This window comes from Gobio gobio (assembly GCF_949357685.1).
Source record: "Gobio gobio genome assembly, chromosome: 24".
Classification (NCBI taxonomy): domain Eukaryota; kingdom Metazoa; phylum Chordata; class Actinopteri; order Cypriniformes; family Gobionidae; genus Gobio; species Gobio gobio.
Genome location: NC_137120.1, coordinates 33,121,699 through 33,140,236, shown reverse-complemented (window position 1 = coordinate 33,140,236; position 18,538 = coordinate 33,121,699). Strand labels below are relative to the sequence as shown.

Below are 18,538 nucleotides of genomic sequence, written 5' to 3'. Positions count from 1 at the left end.
TTTAATCATATTAACAATCACAGCAGTTTTGGCCTAAATCAATCATTCTTGAGCAGGCGCTCGCAGTGTAAAAACTCCTGTAGGCCTAACTGTTTCATGAACGTTAAGATAAAATTGAAATGTAAAATGTAGTGTTCACAGTTCTCGTTTAGTGATATTTACTGTACGGGCAATTAGGCTGCCTGATGGATGATGAAAGTTTTCAGCCCCCTATTCAAATACACTAGCGGCTGCAGCGATGTAGTGTGTGTTCCGTCAGTGAGGCTGCGTTTGTAATTTTGACGTTAATCTCGAGATTAAAGTCGAAATATAGAGATTAAAGTCGAAATTACAAATGCAGCTTTCGACTTTAAATCTCAAAATATTTCGACTTTAGATCTCAAAATAATTCGACTTTAAATCTCAAAATATTTCGACTTTAAATCTCAAAATATTTCGACTTTAAATCTCAAAATATTTCGACTTTAAATCTCAAAATATTTCGACTTTAAATCTCAAAATATTTAGACTTTAAATCTCAAAATATTTCGACTTTAGATCTCAAAATATTTCGACTTTAACCTCAAAATATTTCGACTTTAACCTCAAAATATTTCGAAAATATTCTAGATTTTTCTTTACAGATTTATTTTTATTTTTTACTTTGCGGTTCAGGGCTTCTGTAGGTACGGGACTGGACATCATATAATAAAAAATAAAAAAGATCACAAAAAAAAAATATCAATGCATTGCAAAAATAAAACCGTACCAGTGTTTCCACAACTTAGACTGATAACATGTAGTGCTAAACCTTGATACAAGGGGCACCAAGTAAAATCTTGCCTAAGGCAGCAAATTGGTCAGGGCCGGCCCTGGGGGGACTAACTTGGAATAACACAAAATATTTGCGAATAAATTAGCGTTTCCTTCCAGTAAGCCAAAGAGAACAAAATCGTCACTTCCTGACAAACTGGTGCTAAATCACTGGAAAAATGAAAGTTGCTGCAGCAGGAGAAGCCACTGTATATAATAATTTATATATAAAATAAATTACTTGTGCCTCAGAGCGCGCAGATAAAAAGCAATAAACTTGTCTTGCTTTCAGAGGCGGATACCTGCTGTTTGGGAACGCAGTTGTGCTAGACAGTTCTGGGAAGTAATTATACTGAAGCACTTTGGCGACAGGCTTTTCAGAACGACCAAAACGGCATTTCAGAAGCTGTGCAATGAGATTGGTGCCATCCCATCGCAGTCACATGACATTTTGATGCACATCGAGGAATGTCTTTTGGTAAATGCGTTTCCATCGTAGTTTAATGTGCTATTCTTATCGGATAACAAGTTTATCTGACTCAATTGAGCGCACATACATTTTTAGAATTTATGCGAATCTTGGCGTTTCCACAATGTCCCAAAATGCTCATAAAGATGTGGATGGAAACATCGCCATTGACTGAATAATAAAAAGGAATAGATTCACTCCAGTTTCCTTTGGAAAATGGCTCAGGTTTCAACAGTACTATACTGCCGCCTGTCTGTCATGAACAGTACTGCACTCAACAAATCTACACTGCAAAAAATGCTTTTCTTACTTAATATTTTTGTTTTGTTTTCAGTCCAAATATCTAAAATCTTACATTAAGAAGCATTTACAAGAAAAACAAAAGTTGTCGTCTTGTTTTGGGGGAAAATAACTCAAAATTAAGGGAGTTTTTGCTTAATCAGCAAAATAATCTGCCAATGGGGTAAGCAAAATAATCTTGTTTTCTGTTTGAATTAAGATTATTTTGCTTACCCCATTGGCAGATTATTTTGCTTATTTTAAGCAAAAACTCCCTTAATTTTGAGTTATTTTCCCCCAAAACAAGACAAAAACTTTTTCTTGTATAGTAAATGCTTCTTAATGTAAGATTTTTTTGATATTTGGACAGAAAACAAGACAAAAATACTAAGTAAGAAAAGCCTTTTTTGCAGTGTATAGCACAGCAAATACAGCTTGAATTATAGAACACAAGTGACACGACGTGTTATTTCAAATAAATTTATTGTTAATTTCATCCACTGTACAAAGCAAGCAGTCTTGCGGTTTCTGACTTCACTGGGGTGGGGAACAGACAAAAGCCGGAGACTTCTTCACACCGACAGAATTTCCTACTGAGAAAAAAAAAAAATACAATAGAAATGGATTAAGCACAAGTACATTCATATGGAGCCTTTCATCTAATTTGCTAAAAAGTGAACCTACCAACACAATTGGTTTACTCCAGCGCTTTGACGATTGCCTCGTTTGCCTCTATGTTGATCAGAACCTCCGCCCGGGCTGCCTCATCTGAAGCGCTCCCCAGATCTGACTGGGCTTTCTCCAGGTTCGCTTTCGCCGCCTACAGAAGAAAAGACATGGCACGCTTGACATTTGGTTCACATCCACTGTAATCTTGACAGTGATGTATCAGGTGAAAATTCAATCTATAACAGCTGACATTATAAAAGGAGCCATCAATTGGAACAAGTGTCGTATAGATCTGAGAACTTCAATATCTCGAAGCACCTTATAAGTGAGAAAACTCATCTTTGCCTTAAAAATCAATGCCCCTGCTACTTGAGCCACATTCTAGACTAGCATGGCCGTTTTCTCAACTGTGTGAGCAAATAAACGTGGCCTCTTTCCTGTGAAGGACATTTGTCACAGTGGCGATTACACAGTGTAAAGGCCAAACATTGCTGGGAGTTAAAGGTCTCTCAGTGGGGATTTGACACATCTGCACCACTTCAACGGTGACTGACCTTTCCTTCCTTATTAACCAGCGAGGCCCCCGAGCATAGCTATCTCTAGGAAGAATAAAAAAGTGGCCTATTTATGTGGAGTGAACCCGAAAATGCTCTTTATTCGGTGTCGGAAAAAGGGCATGTCCGAGAACATCCCGTTTTGGAATGAGCTCGATGTGTCATTCTGAACAGTCGACTCGGTCTGAGAAAGAGGTGACTAACAGAATATGAAGAGCATTGCATTTCTTTTAATGATGCTGTATATAGAGGATGAATACAGCCAAAGGGCGTCTTGATTTAGATTTGAATGCTAAATTTAAATGATAATCCAATAAGAGGTGTCTATACAGGCAGACAGAGATAAAATAGGGCGTTTCCGAAACAGCATGAACTTTCAAATATGGCACAACTACACAGATTCAACCTCATTAAGCACCTAACAAGCCTACATTATAATCTGAAGAGTCTGTTTTTCAACAACTATGAAAACTCATCCCTTTATTTATTGAAATTGACCTACTAACCCATTTTTCTTCCATAATGGTGCATTTCTGAGGGATTTCAACACCCACATTGTAAAAAGAAATTGTTTCAACTTAAAAAAATTTTTTTCAAGTTGACTAAATTTAAAGGGTTGGTTCACCCAAAAATGAAAATTCAGAAAAATCCCTCATGTCGTTCCAAACCCATAAGACATTCGTTCATCTTCAGAACACAAATGAAGATATTTTTTATTAAATCCAAGAGCCTGACCCTTCCATAGACAGCAATTTAATGAACACTTTCAAGGTCCAGAAAGGTGTTATTCAAATGCAATAGTCCATGTGACTCCAGTGGTTCAACCTTAAATATATGAAGCGACAAGAATACTTTATGCGCAATTAAACAAAACCAAAACACAATTTATCTACGTCTGTGACAGTCTCCTATGCTGTAGTAAATACAGTCCAGGGGGATATTCCAGAAAGCAGGTTATGTGACATACCTGGGTATGTTTAAGATTAAGTAAGCGGATAACCTCAAATTTCGGTTCCAAAGACGGAGGCAACTTTCAGGGTATGTAAGTAGCCATAGCAACTCGCTCTCTGGACATAACCTGCTCCAGAGTAGCTCATGTTCCAGGGTTAGTTTGCTTAAGAGGTATTCAGATGCGTGTAATACAATTAATATAGTTAAATTAATACAACTAAACGTGTTATATAGTTACAGTTATAATCTACAATATTATATATTAATTCTAAAGCACGATTATAAAAAGGCAATGTTTAAATGTAAATTCAATTCAAATATATTTATTATTTATTTTATTGTCATCTCACACATGGATCTGCATTCAATTAATTAGCATCAAACAAACAATATAATCCTTATGCTCAGTGAATAAAGAGTACTTATTAAACAAAGATTTTGAAAAAAATGATTGCACAACCACCAAATAGGCGGCGCTGGGCACTAAGTAGGTTATGTAAATTGCCATTAAACAAAAGAAGAGGAAGTAGAATGGTGTGCTTTTTCTAAGTGTCCGTTTCCATGGCGAATCATCGATTCCTCGCTCTGTTGAGGATGTCTTGTCTGTTCACGGTCTTACCTTGAGTAATAGGGGTGGGAAAAAAGGTTGATGCATCGCGATTCGTTATCTAATGATTCAGAATCGATTATCAAAAATTCTGAATCGATTCGGTGTTCAATTCAAACTGGCACTTCACCACTGTGCGTGCAAACAGAACAACCAGTTGATAGACGAACGTTCGTATGCTGGTGAATTGGCTTCGTTTAAGATAAAATGGACAAATTACAACTTGCTCCAATATTTCGGCAACACGACTAATATGAAGAAACATATTACGTGGTTCCACTCAGAGCTGGAGAAACAGCATTCTGTTCCAATCACGAACACTCCCGGTTACAGTCAAAGGACCCTCGAGCAAGTAGCAAAGCTTCCACCGAATTCTGAAAAGACGAAACGAATTACCCGGTCAAATGCCAAAGATTTGCGCCCTTACTCCATTGTGGATAACCAAGGATTTCGCAGTGTTACAGGTAACTTGAGCCACGATACAGTTTGCCCTCAACGTTTTTTTGTTAAAATGTCCTAAAGAAACTGAAAAATTGTCACATTAAGTTGTAAATTGAGAACTGTTTATTCTTAATGATTGTTCTTCGCAATTGTATGGCTTAATATGTTTCATTCAGAGCTTGTTAATCCTGAATATAACAACTTTGTTAGTAAAATAAAAGAATTGAAAGAAATCTTCATAATCATTTTTAACATGGCAATACTGTCAAAAAGATATTCTAACTATAAACAAAAAGCATAGTAACTCCAATTTTGCTTAAAATGAAAAGTTACCAAAGAATTAGTTACCAAAAATGTATGTTAAGAATATTTTTGGGAATCGGATCGTTCCTCCCAGAATCGGAATCGGATCGTTAAGTGCCTTAAGATTCCCACCCCTATTGAGTAAGCAAGGTTTGGGTTTATCAACCGAGAGTTAAAGGAATATATGGCGGTAACCTTGCTTTCTGGAATACCTCCCAGTGCTTCAGAGTTACGTTAGAGCTACGCCAGAACGCCGGCTTACCATCGGTTGATGCCGTTCACGTGAGCACCACAACGCATGCGTGATGCTGACGCAGGAACTGGTCAACGTAAACTGCGTAGGAGACTGACACAGACGTGAAGAAATTGTTGAATAAAGTCATTTATTTGTGCTTGTTTTTACGCACAAAGTATTCTCATCGCTTCATAAAATTAAGGTTAAACCACTGGAGTCACATGGACTATTTTAACGGTGTCTTTACTACCTTTCTGGCCCTTGAAAGTGTTCATTAAACAGCTGTCTATGGAGGGGTCAGAGATCTCAAAATTCATCAAAAATATCTTAATTTGTGTTTTGAAGATAAACGAAGGTCTTGCAAGCATGGAACGACATGAGGGCGAGTAATAAAAGACAGAATTTAAATTTTTGGGTGTACTTACCCTTTAATGCAACACGAACACCAAGTTTAAACAATTTGGATGGTGAAAAGTGGAGAAAGGAGCTATGCATGAATGAGTTTTTCCATTATTCTTTGCATTAAGATCACAGCATAACAGGGACTCACTGCAAGGTCCAGGTTGTCCAGAGGAACGGCCTCCTCCGCCAGCAGCTGCACTGAAGAGTCGGCATTAACGGTGACTGATCCACTGCTCACTGCAAAACACAGAGCACAGAAGGAACACCATATTATTCGTTGATGCTTGAAGAGAGGCTCTCATTTCTAGGACAAGCCTGACCCCTTCTGGATGGATTTAAAAAAAAACATATGCAATAAGTAGCCAGGCATCTTTATGGCAGATTGCTTTGAAACATGCTTGCTTCACCACAGAAAATCATGTTACAAATATCCCTCTGAAGTGTGCAAATGAGGACCAAAATATCCACAAGTCATAGTCACATCCATCTTCTCCTAGTTTAAGTGTTTCTATAATTAACATGCATTATTTTTTATAAATTATATCAAATGATGTCAATTCTTTTTAATAGCACTCCCCCCAACTGACATTCATCTTATTCATATTACTCAATCATATGTGGCAGAATTTGGTGGCAAAAACAGGTCAGGTACTACCAATCAGACTGGATTTAAATGAAATTGGAGTTATGGAAGTAAAAAAATCTAAAATGTATTCATTTGGTTCAGGGTTTCTGCAGTTTTTATGAAGGTAAATGCAAGACATCTTTAAGACCTTTTTGAGACCAAGTAAAGGAAAATTTAAGGAGTAAAACCATGTCAATATGCTCTCTAAATGTAACTGTCTCGGTAGAAACACAAGCTGTATTAGCAACACTTCAGAGATTGTAAAATACAACATCCAATTAGCCTGGCGTGGCCCAACCAATCAGAGCAACGGAGCGACGCGTAACATTAGTTGTCAAATGTCAACAGAACTCAACTGCACTGTGTTACCAAGTCCGTGTTTTTCTCCATGTCCGCGGGTTGAAGCGACCCCAATTGTGTGATTATATAAACCCAGGAATGCGAATTTTAGCAGGCAACCTTGCCAAAATAACATATTTTGCCAACCAAACGCCATTTTTTTTCCGGAGAACCCCCCGGAAAGTTATTGTTTTGGGCTATAGTTTTGAGTAGCAATTGTGCGCGACATTGCAAAAACACTTGGAAACCCTGTCTGCACGCACGCTGGATTAAGTAACGTTACAAGAAAAAGTGTAAACGATCTTTGCCAGTAATAAAATAATTTAAGGATACACAGAGTACTTACCAACACGATCATCGTTTCTGAGAGAAATAGTGAAGGTGAATGCATATACGAACAAGTTCTCCGTTTAGGATAAGAGCAAATTCAACCCAAGAGCCTTCGATGACGTGGATGATTACGTTACTGTTTATCATCTGTCCATCATCGTCTAAAGCCCGCCCTGACAATTTCATTGGTCCGAACAGTTTCTGTTCGGGCATAATTCCTCCTCTATGGAGCGAGTCCAGACCGAATTGCCCGAGCAAAACAAATTGTGGGCGGGGCTAAATTCGGCTGGCATCCAGGCTAACATCCAATAGATCTCCATTACGTTTTAATTCCTTTAACAAAAAAAGATGTTGAATCACTCTGATCCCAATCATTAGAATATGAAAATATCCTTTACAGTACCCTCTGATCACACGGCAGAAAAGTGATGTTCTTGCTCAGTATTTTTGTCTTGTTTTTCAGTGCTGGCGATTAACCCTAAAACAGGCAACGTGTACCACGAGATGCATACTCTTCAGTGTCTTGTTTAGGGCATAAGAGTCTCTCATCAAATCCTTTTATCGTTTATCATAGACTGGTCTGTCTTCAGTATGCTGGTCACATGATTTGCTTCAAGTTTTCAGTGATCAATTAGTCAGGCTGACCTAAACCTAACATGGGTGTAAAAACTACTGTTTTCTATATAGATCAGCGGATATAACCTGTAAAATGAATGTTTTGCGCTGAGGACGCACACACACGTCTGTCAAAGTTCATGACAGGGTATGTTAAACGCTAATGCATTCGCTTGAAGCTTAAAATAAACAATTCTCATGTTATGGGCACTTGGATCACATACCTTTCCTGCATCAGCTCACTGTGTTTCCACTCCCCTATTTCTAGATGCACATTTTGTCCATAGAAATGCGTTATTCAGAGCTGTAATTTGGCGCGACTGGTGGAAGCTTATCGTGCACAGAGGGCAGACCCGACTAATCGATGATTTTCATTATCGATTTTATCGACTAGTTGTTGCAGCCCTAAATAAAACGTAAAAAGCACCTGCCAATTGCATACATGTGAATGTAAATTTGAATTGAGATGAGAAAACAAGAAATTATTTTCATACAGAAAGATAAAAGTCTACATATATTGATATCTATCACATGCTCCAGGGTTGTTAAATAATGATGTACACTTTTTCACCATGAAAGTACTACACATGAAGGAGAACAGGTGCGATTCTAGGATTTTCATTTTAGGGGGACTAATTCTCACTATTAACTAATAGCTTATTAGTATGCATATTAGGATATTGGATGTTTATTATTACTTATAAAGCAAATATTAACGCCTTATTCTGCATGACCATATTGTACATCCCTTAAATCATACAATGTAGGCAGGTTTATAATCACTGAAATCCCAAATGTGAGGTAGTTAGGGGGGTTCAGGGGCTTGCTCCCCCAAGAAAATTTTGATTTCCATGATCTACGTGTGCATTAAGATATTCTGAACGTCAAAAAATTAGATAATAGCTTGAAAACCATGTCAGTGGGCAGATATGACCATTTTCGTCAGTGAAGACAGTAAACATACGTTTAACTGATATTTATATGTTTTATGAATAATTTGTTAAGGCTACCAGGAAAGCTAGGTAACTAAATGTATTAAATTGATTTACAATATGCACACATTCATTACTATTAATCTTGTGCCTAATCTGATGAAAACTGCTTTGTTAATATTTCTTGTTCGTTAATTACATTATGCATCACTTTATAGGTCTATTTTCAATTCAAAATGGCAAAATTAGACAAAAGTTTATTCATTTGCCTGAATATTTTTGTCATTTGTTTAACATTTCTGACTTAAAGCAGCTGTCAAATATGAAATGTTTAGTTTAGCTACTTGCATATCTTGCACTTTACGTCGAGTCGTGCTGCTAAAATTCGCCCTCAGCATCTGTGTGTACATAAAGCCCGCCTACTCTGATTTGATTGGTTGTGGGATGTGGGAACACAAGCTCAACGAACTTTCAAAAGGGTGAAACAACAGTACCTTTACCCTCCGCGGTAGTTGGTTGGGGGGATGAAGTGAAGAAGTGGCCTCATATCACGTACGGGAGCATTTTTAGCTATTTTCTAGATTCAGTAGCCTGTGATGGTAAGGTGATGAGCAATTTGAAAAGCTCAGAGGCGTATCAGTATCTGTCGGAAACGATCTAAAAGCGGACACAGGGCTCTACATAGCGACCATTTTGGGCGCATTTGCGCCTGAAAATTACTGCGTGCGACTGTGAAAAAATATTTAGGCGCAACGGTGCGAGTGACCCGATCGATTCTCATGAATAAATGTAGCCTTATAATACAATCGGAATAAAAACTACAACTGCCAAAGTGCATCAACACTGACTGAGCAACAGTTGCGTTTCGTTCTGCGATCGACTGCTTGTCATGCCTTCTGTCAGCAGAGCATGTGCAAAAAACGTGTGCGACGGACTACACTTCACAGATTGTTTACTAGGTGAAACAGATGTGACACGGCCATGCGCACTTACCAGACGCCTCGCGCTGATGTTTATTTGCAGCCAAATACAAATTAACTAGAAATACCACATTTGGATTATCATAAACAAGGTCGGAAATTAACGGGGGCTTGGGGCAAAAATGCCACCAAAAATGAATTTTAAATGAATAATTAAAAAAAAAAAACCCTGTATGAGTTCTTGATTTAATCTTTAGGCTATCAGCTTCAGTGCACAACTTCTCATGTTTAAAAATTATTAGATGTATATATGAGAGTACATCATGAATCCATTTTCCAAACCGTGTTTTTATCTTACCCTGAATCACTACGGTACACATATAATAAGCGTTTATATTCAGACTATTTTATTCCAGTTTGGGTCGCAGCGCTGCGGAGGAGCACAGTCCCTGTGTGACTCGCCATAGACACACAGAGAGAAGTAGATCCGGCTGCAGTGTTCTTCCGCGAGACGCATGCAGTTCTGTATTAAGCACCAGAGCACCAAAAGTTACGGACTAATATTGCCTTGTACAAAAGTCCAATAGACAAGCTGATGTTAAGTAACAACGTTTTAGCCACAATAATGTTTATTTCGTGAAAATCAATACAACACCTGTGTTGTGCCACTTCTACAGTGCAAAGATGGATCTTTTGATGCTGATTTAATTAGATTGGTAACAGTCTGATTGTGTCTTATTGCTCTAACTGAATTTATTGTTTAAATTACCATTTTAAAAACAACTTTTCTATTTTAATTGAAGAAATTTATAAGATGATCCATATATTTAATAATATTAGAAAACATTGTCCCTTTAAATTAATGTCCAGGGGCATTTTTACCATTATAAGAGCAAAGATAGTCCTGTAATGGGAAAGTTATAATTGGAATGCGTGTTATTGATCAGAAAGTGCTCCTAAATTTTTGACTGTGCTCCTAATTTTTTTTTAAATTAGGAGCACAAGTGCTCCTCAAGAAAAATGTTAGCGTAGAGCCCTGGGACATTGAGCCGAGCCTGAGCCTACACGTATCCCATCACAAGGCATGGGTGCTAGGATCAGTGACAGGTGAAGTACAGACAGCGGATTGTTCACGTGGACCAGGACTAGGGATGCACCGGTTGACCGTGCAAAAACCGGAACCGGCCGGTTTTCTTTGTATTTTTCTGCCGATTTATCCGGAAGTGCGCCTGCGTGCATATACGCCTATATTGCAATCATTCGCGAACATGTCACTTGTGTGTTACAAACAGAACCTGGAGAACTGAGGGAAGAGACGAGATACGCTGAAGGGAATGAAGAGCCGCTTTCCTGCGCGAGCTGAAGTTGCGTGAGCTTACCTCTCCGCGCCCTGCACAAGCGTAGAGAGTGAGCGTTTGTTCAGCTCAGCTTCTCACGTGTTGGATCGGATGAGAACGAAACAGACTAGCTTGTGACAAAGCCGAAATACTTATTTTTGTAGCCTAAAGAAGAACATGCATGACCTTTTGAAATGGAATACTATCAGTTCTGTAGGATGATCATTTTTATTTGGTAACACTTTAGAATAAGGGTCATTAGTTAACATTAGTTAATAACTACATTAGTTAACATTAACTAATAATGAACTGCACTTATAAAGCGTTGATTAATCTTTGTTAATGTTAATTTCAACATTTACTAATGCATTATTAAAATCTTGTTAAAGGTCCCATGGCATGAAATTTTCATTTTATGAGGTTTTTCAACATTAATATGAGTTCCCCTAGCCTGAATATTGTCCCCAAGTGGATAGAAATGTTGATCGGTGTAAAACCGAGTTGTGGCTGTCTTTCTCTGCCTTTGAGAAAATGACAGGCCAGACTAGCCAATCCTGAAGTCTCCTGGTTTGACGTCCAAGCAGGCACGGTTTCCTCCCTTTCCTCCGCCCAGAGAATCTGGCACGCCCATGCAAACGCTCGTCGAGAGATCATTGCATCATTGCTTGTGAACGAGTGAACGCTGGCAGTTTCTCAGTGTTTGGATGTACAAATGAAAACAGAAGTCTTTTTTCAGTTCCTTCTGATCTGTGATCAGTGATTTCTGATGTGTAGCTAATTATTTATTATTCGTGCACACAATGCGGCTTCTCTCTCTCCAGACAGAACGGTGTTTTCGTGTTTTATATCTTGTGAGTCAGTGTTTTTGTACGTCCTCGTCGCGTCTATCGGTTCTAAAATGTGCATACAGTCATGAGTTTCTGCTCAACATCAGCAGAGATAAACCTCACACACGCCGAAGCTCGGCCTTCAACATCCCCGACCCACAGTACTGCATCTGGCCCACAGCGGAGGCACCAAACGCGGCGTGAGATTAAGCAGACGGGGGGTAAGCTTGAGCATATCCGGGCTAGCCAGCCTATCCCCACAATAAACTGGATTACATCCGATTACTGCTGTTGTGTCTTTGTTTGCGCTGTGTACTCAACGCGCGTCACTGACGCTTTTATTTTATTTTAAAAATAATGCTATTATCAACACTTACTTTTAACTCGTTCATCTCGACAGCTGTAATGGTACTTTGCATGTGTTACAAAGTTGGTAGAATAATGATGAAGAGACGGACTCGGTGTGACTGTTTATTCAGAACTCTCAGATACAAACACAATAAACTCGCGCTGACTGACAGCGCTCTCATAACTCAGTAGTTACTATAAATAACTTTGTTAGCAATCGCTGAGCTCAGTCTCTGATACATTAGTGATGTCCGGTTCGCGAACGATCTTTCTTTTGAACCAGTTCTTTTTAGTGAACCGAATCAGTTCACCAAATCGGACTGAATCGTTCTAAACGGTTCGCGTCTCCAGTCAGCGCTGATCCATAATTTACTAAAGTTACTAACTTTCTGACATGAGTGACAGTCCCTCCGACTAGAAATAGACTAATAACCTAAAGTATATGCTGTAACTAAAACAGTTCAGACATGCTGAGAACTGATGTGAAGTGAACTCAGGTCCATCCGTCTCCCTGGCAGACTCGTGCCTGCTCGTGCCTCGATAAACCACGCCCCCTCCGCTCATATAAAATGCAAAGATGTCAGCCAATCACAACAGTGGGTGTTTTTACTGAAGTCTCACAGCAGACACGCCTCTTGAAGCAGGGCATTCAGCCACAGGGCAAACAGCAGTATAGAAAAAATGCCTTTTATTTCTAAATTATGACATTTTATGATGTAAAAGTCATACTAACAATATAAGTACAGCTCAGGAAACATTATAAAATAATAGAAAAATGCCATGCCATGGGACCTTTAACATTGGTTAATGCACTGTGAACTAACATGAACAAACCATGAACAGCTGTATTTATATTAAAGAGCACCTATCATGGAATTTTGAAATTTACCTTTCATGTAGTGTGTAACATAGATCTAAGTGAACAAAAACATCCTGTGATAGCTTGAAATATGACAGTGCGCCATATATATAGTTATTTTCTTTCAAAAGTAAGAGTCGACTCGGAGTCATTTTTAAGAATCGTTAGAAGACCGAAGCTTTTTCTCTGACTAGATGACGTCAACTTGTCAAGTTATTTGAATACGATACGCCCACTTATTGCGCTCCAAGACGCCAGTGAAAACTAGAAAACATCATGGCGACGAGACGCTGTGTTCTGAAGTGCGACTCAAAAGCAAACTTTTTTCATCTGCCCAAGGATGAGCATTTGAAGACTAAGTGGCTTGAAGACAAACCATACATCGTCGCGATTGAGTGTTTATTATTAGTCGTCAAATGTATGTTTCGCGATCTCAGGAAGCTTTTATTATGGACTTTTATTATGGCACATGGTATCTTCTTCGTCTGTCTGTACCATATATGGATTACATGTGCACAGAGCGCCCTCCGGCTGCCAGTATGAATTGAAAACAACACATAAGAGACTCAATCGCTCATGATTAGGCTATTTCTGCCCATTTTGAGGAAGTATTGAATAAAAAATACTCCTCTGTTTAGAAATTTGACACAGACATATGAGAATCTATCAATATGTCTCCTCATCTGCACACTTTTGAACTAAAAGCCCTGAGGGATGTTGATTTGTCGCGAGTCTTCGTGAGGAGTTTTTTTATGAATGAGATCAGCTGAGGCTCATATTACAATCAAACAGTACCGACGCGGTTTTCATATTCATAACTCCTGACACATATTAACAAATTACTGTCATTATAAGACTTTGATGGGCGTTCCGTTTCCGAGAATATCTGCACAGACTATACCAATCACAACTGACTGGGTCATCTGACCAATCACCGCAGATTAGCGTCACGTAAAGGCGGGGTTTTGAAAAGTGAATCACTAAAGGAATCATTTGAGAATCGCTGTCAAAACAGGTAAAAATAAATGCATATTATAAGAAAACTAAAGTCTTTTTTGTCATTGCATGCATGCAAAACTGTTGTTGGGGACTTCTAAAACAATATTTGGAACATTTTAAATGCCATGATAGGTGCTCTTTAACTAACGTTAACAAAGATGAACAAATACAGTAACAAATGTACTGCTCACGGTTAGTTCATGTTAGTTAATACATTAACTAATGTTAACTAATGACCATTATTCTAAAGTGTTACCTTTTATTTTATCTGAAAATTACATTGACTTAATTTGATTTAAAAAGCACCTACTGTAGCATCTTAGTTTTATTCGTTGCACTAAACATTATTTGATTTAACATTTTGAAACAATTATATACTTTGGTTTTTATTTAATTTAACTGGTAAAGACTTTTTCTTTACACTGAATTTAAAAACAAATGCTGATTTAAGTAACATCTTTGTTTGGATTGCAGAATATGCAGTTGTTGCCTTTAATTTCACCTTTCAATTTAATTTCAATTAAATTTTTTGTAAATTTCAGATTGCGGACTTGTTTTCATTAGCCAAAAGCCAATTTAGCCTGTAAAATACCAAATAAACATATTGTTCATGTATACTTTCATTCTTTTATTGTGTTTAAAAAAAAATAAAAAAAAAAATAAAAAAATCGGGTATCGGAATCGGCCAGTTTTCTTGAAAAAAATCGGTATCGGAATCGGCCATGTAAAATCATGATCGGTGCATCACTAGCCAGGATGCTGTTGTAGTCATGCAGCAGCACTTTTGTGGAATGTCAGTAAAATAAGGACAATTAAGGGCACGAAAATTGTATTGTTTATTGTATTGTGATATTATTAATTAACTAATAAATGTACTAAACTGAAATGTCTAGTGTGTGTCATTCATGTTGCTTCACAGTAACCTTCACTTAACCCTTGCGGCACCATCTGATAAAAAAAATAGTAAAAATGATCATTTTGAAACCTTGCCAATGATCCGAAAAACACTTAGCCTCTTCACTAACTAGCACACAAAATACCATTGGTATACTACTTCCGCCGCCTCACCGGAAGTTGTACCCACGTTCTTTTTTTACAGTAGCGCCCCCCCCCCGGAAACAAGTGGATACTGGGACCAACCACCTGAGGGTGATCGAGACGCTTCGGCTTCACTTTTCAGGACTAGTGCGGCACACTTCGTCCCCTTGGAATTATAAGGTTCTATCTGACATTTTTGTCAAAATTGAGTTATTCACATATTCTTATTCTGTGACAACTCCTTTACATTATGTGATGTTGTTTTTTAAGTTTTTAATTTTTTAAAACTTTTTATTTAGAAAATAAAAAGATTATTTCTACACAGTCAAATGGAATGCAAAAACTTTAAAGCTCAATATCTCCAAACCAGTCAGAATGCAGATAGAACCTTATAATTCCAAGGTGGCGACTTGGTCTACTCACCGAAATACTTATCAGAGGAACCATCTTCATTGAAGACGGTGACTACGCCAGGCCGGAGCACCTGCAGTGTGGGGACGTGGGCCGGCAGGATACCAAAGGCGCCTGTCAGTGTTGGGACGTCAATCTGTTTTACGCTGGCTTCCTTGAAGAACACCTGCAAAAGGCATAACAAGCTTCAACGCACCAGATGAACACAGTTTGAGGACCGCAGAGCAGGCAAGTGGCCAGCGGCAACCGGACGATTCAAAGTGTGGACTCCACAAAGAGCAACACATTAATTAAAAAGACACTTCTCCAATAACTCAAGGGAGATTTATTACAGGTTATGTACTTTAAGCATTAGCTAAAATGATAACTTAATACACAGCACCTGATCAATTGATCATTTCTACAAACTTTCAAAAACTAGTTTGGCTTGAGGCAGATAATACTAATATTATATTTTAATCAGTCCCTCCAGAAAAACGCGATTATGCGATCGCGTGATTTAACGCATAATCAGCCAAAGTCCGCATATTCATGCGGGGGCCGCATTTTTTCAAATACGCCGCACTTTTGCCGCATAAATTGCCTATTTCCGCGTGCAAAATATGCGGGGCTATCATGATTTCATAATCCCCGCATTTTCGTTGCAAAAAAAGTCATATATATTAGCAGAAAGTTGAAACATTTTCGTTTACTTCACATAAGAGCCGCCATTTCCGCCTATTGCCATGGGAACGTTTTGAAGTGACGTGATTACCCGACGCGAACGTCATCGAAAAGCTTCAAACCCCGTGGAGAAACCATAGATACCGGTGAAACCATGATGAAGCACAAACTCCCATTGGCCAACAAAAATAACAGCAAAAGAGCAAAGCAGTTTCCCGGTGTGCTGACTGATTTCAAAACACAGCATCATGAAGCTTTGAAGCGTTATGAATCAATGAGTCGATTCAGTGGTTTGAAGCGTTATGAATCAATGAGTTGATTCAGCGGTTTGAAGCGTTATGAATCAATGAGTCGATTCAGCGGTTTGAAGCGTTATGAATCAATGAGTTGATTCAGCGGTTTGAAGCGTTATGAATCAATGAGTTGATTCAGCGGTTTGAAGCGTTATGAATCAATGAGTCGATTCAGCGGTTTGAAGCGTTATGAATCAATGAGTCGATTCAGCGGGTTGGATCGCCAAAGTCACGTATTTCAGCAGTTTGACACGCGATCTGAATCATGAATCGACTCGATGATTCATAGCATCATGATGCTGTGTTTTGAAATCAGTCATCACTATATAAGTCGTTATTTAGTTTTTTTTGCACACAAAACTATTATCGTCGCTTCATAAAGTTATTGTAGAACCACTGTAGTGAGATGGACTTTGTAACGACGTCTTTAGTAGGCTACCTTTTATGGGTCTTGAGAGTGTAAAATGTGCCAATGGAGGCCTTTCTGAGCCATCGGAATTCAACTAAAATATCTTAATTTGTGTCCAACAACATAAAGGGAAGTCATTAATGACAGAATTTTCAATTTTAGGTGAACTAACCCTTTAAGAGATTGCACTTTGTGCATTGGAAGCACTCAAATGTCTGTTTTGTATAGCGACATCTGTAAAACAGGAAGTTATTTATTAATTTTTTCAGAAGTTGTAGCATATTCCTTTTGTAAAGCTACAGAACTTGATTGACTAAATGTTTTGTAAATTTGAGCCATTATTAAGGTCTTCAATAAAACAAGATGAGAACTTAAATATTCCAGCACTTTCTGTGATGTAGTGCTTTTTTTCTCTCTCTCATCAAACCGCAGTTTTTGCAAGTTCCCGCAATTTTATCGCATAAAACTGCATAAATATCCCGCATTTTTCATCGCATTTTTTAAGAAAACGTGCCGCATAATCAAGGATTTTTGCCCGCAACAATCACAAAAAAAAGCCGCATTTTTCTGGAAGGACTGTTTAATAAAATACCAGATTTGTTTGGTATTATTGTGTGATGATCTTTGTGCATTATTTATATGGATTACTTACTTTTGCATGTGATGTTCTGATTTTATAATCAGCAACCAAATGTACAAATAGTTATTAATACATTTATATTATTCTTTATCATTTCAATTTACAATTTATTTATATTTTACAAGGTTCATTCAAATACACATTCATGTAGCATAATGGCATTTTCTACAAATCACATTTTTTATATGGTTACCCTTATGCCCTTCAATTCCACAAGGAAATATATTAAATACATAATAAAAAAGGTTAATAACTGTCACTGAATTATTATATACATTTTCTTGACTTTTATTGCTTAATTTCAAGGTTTTCTGGGGACCCTGATATTTCCATGCATATATATGCAAACACACACATAAATATACATACATACATTTAATTTCAAGCTTTTATTTCTGGGAATCATTTTAAAATACCCTGATATCTCGGTATTTGATGAGTGTGAACCAATTTTAACGTTGTAAAGACTGCCACAATCACTTGCCTTCACTAAAACACCGATATAACAATATTGTGTGTGAAGTACAATTTGATGGTTTATGATTTCATAAAGAAATTACAAAATACAATATGAGCTGTCCTAAGACATTTAATTGATCCTCCATCTGATCTGTCAAAAAAACAAGTCAAGGTGATCGGTGGCAATGCTAACAGTATGCTAAAGTCATTCAAACTTGTGTCCATGTTTTGCAAACCAGAATTTTTTTTAATTTCTATATATTTGTAAACATTGTATCGTGTTACATTAAATGCATTCGCTGCAGATGCATAGTAATAATCTATACCACAATAGTTTTATATATTTACAAGTTTACCCACGTAAGTAGCACGCGCAACATGCACTCGCCACACAAACCAAACTGTATCTACAATAAAGAGTATATCCATGATACGCTGAATGTAAATCTTGACATAGGACATATAATATAACTGAAACAATCACAGCCGGTGGTTAGCGTGCTAGCAGCCCGTGTAGGCCCGAGGCCGGAGCGTTACCTGTGTCGGCGATGCGAAAGTGAAGGACATCTGAGCGGTGGCCGCGTCGGCATAACAGCGCACGTGCCTCAGCGCAGGGACCGCGCGACGAAGGAGAAACCTCGCTGCCATCATTTTTTTTTTACCACGGAGAAGCGACCCGACCTTTACAGCACGGCAATGCACAAGCCTCGGCTTCCCAGTCCACACACAGGCAGTCAAGTCAGACAGTGCGCGGCTGATAGGACAAGGGCACGAGCAACCTTTCCCGGCAGG

The 18,538-nt window shown here is 38.1% G+C and overlaps 1 protein-coding gene across 2 annotated transcripts; it reads right to left on the bottom strand.

Annotated features, from left to right (window-relative positions):
* Nucleotides 1–2,004: 2,004 nt before the first annotated feature.
* atp5f1d (ATP synthase F1 subunit delta) lies at nt 2,005–18,538 on the bottom strand. Of its 2 annotated transcripts, none has more exons than XM_079807110.1 (5): nt 18,284–18,538; nt 15,295–15,448; nt 5,851–5,939; nt 2,225–2,360; nt 2,005–2,133 (listed from the first exon to the last, which is right to left on the bottom strand). In XM_079807110.1, the coding sequence occupies exons 1-4, from the start codon at nt 18,395–18,397 to the stop codon at nt 2,238–2,240; spliced, it is 480 nt and encodes a 159-aa protein (XP_079663236.1). In that variant the 5' UTR covers nt 18,398–18,538; the 3' UTR covers nt 2,005–2,133; nt 2,225–2,237. The 2 variants fall into 2 exon arrangements, with proteins under 2 accessions (XP_079663236.1, XP_079663237.1); XM_079807111.1 differs by having other exon boundaries at nt 2,005–2,130.

Bases quoted from the DNA above. Each gene is read 5' to 3' on its own strand.
- atp5f1d (XM_079807110.1), bottom strand. From the start codon at position 18,397: ATGATGGCAGCGAGGTTTCTCCTTCGTCGCGCGGTCCCTGCGCTGAGG. The intron at 5,940-15,294 runs GTGAGTAGACCA...TGTGTTTTGCAG, and splicing joins TTCCTCTGATAAGTATTTCG to TGAGCAGTGGATCAGTCACC. The intron at 2,361-5,850 runs GTGAGTCCCTGT...TTTCTTCTGTAG, and splicing joins TGGACAACCTGGACCTTGCA to GCGGCGAAAGCGAACCTGGA.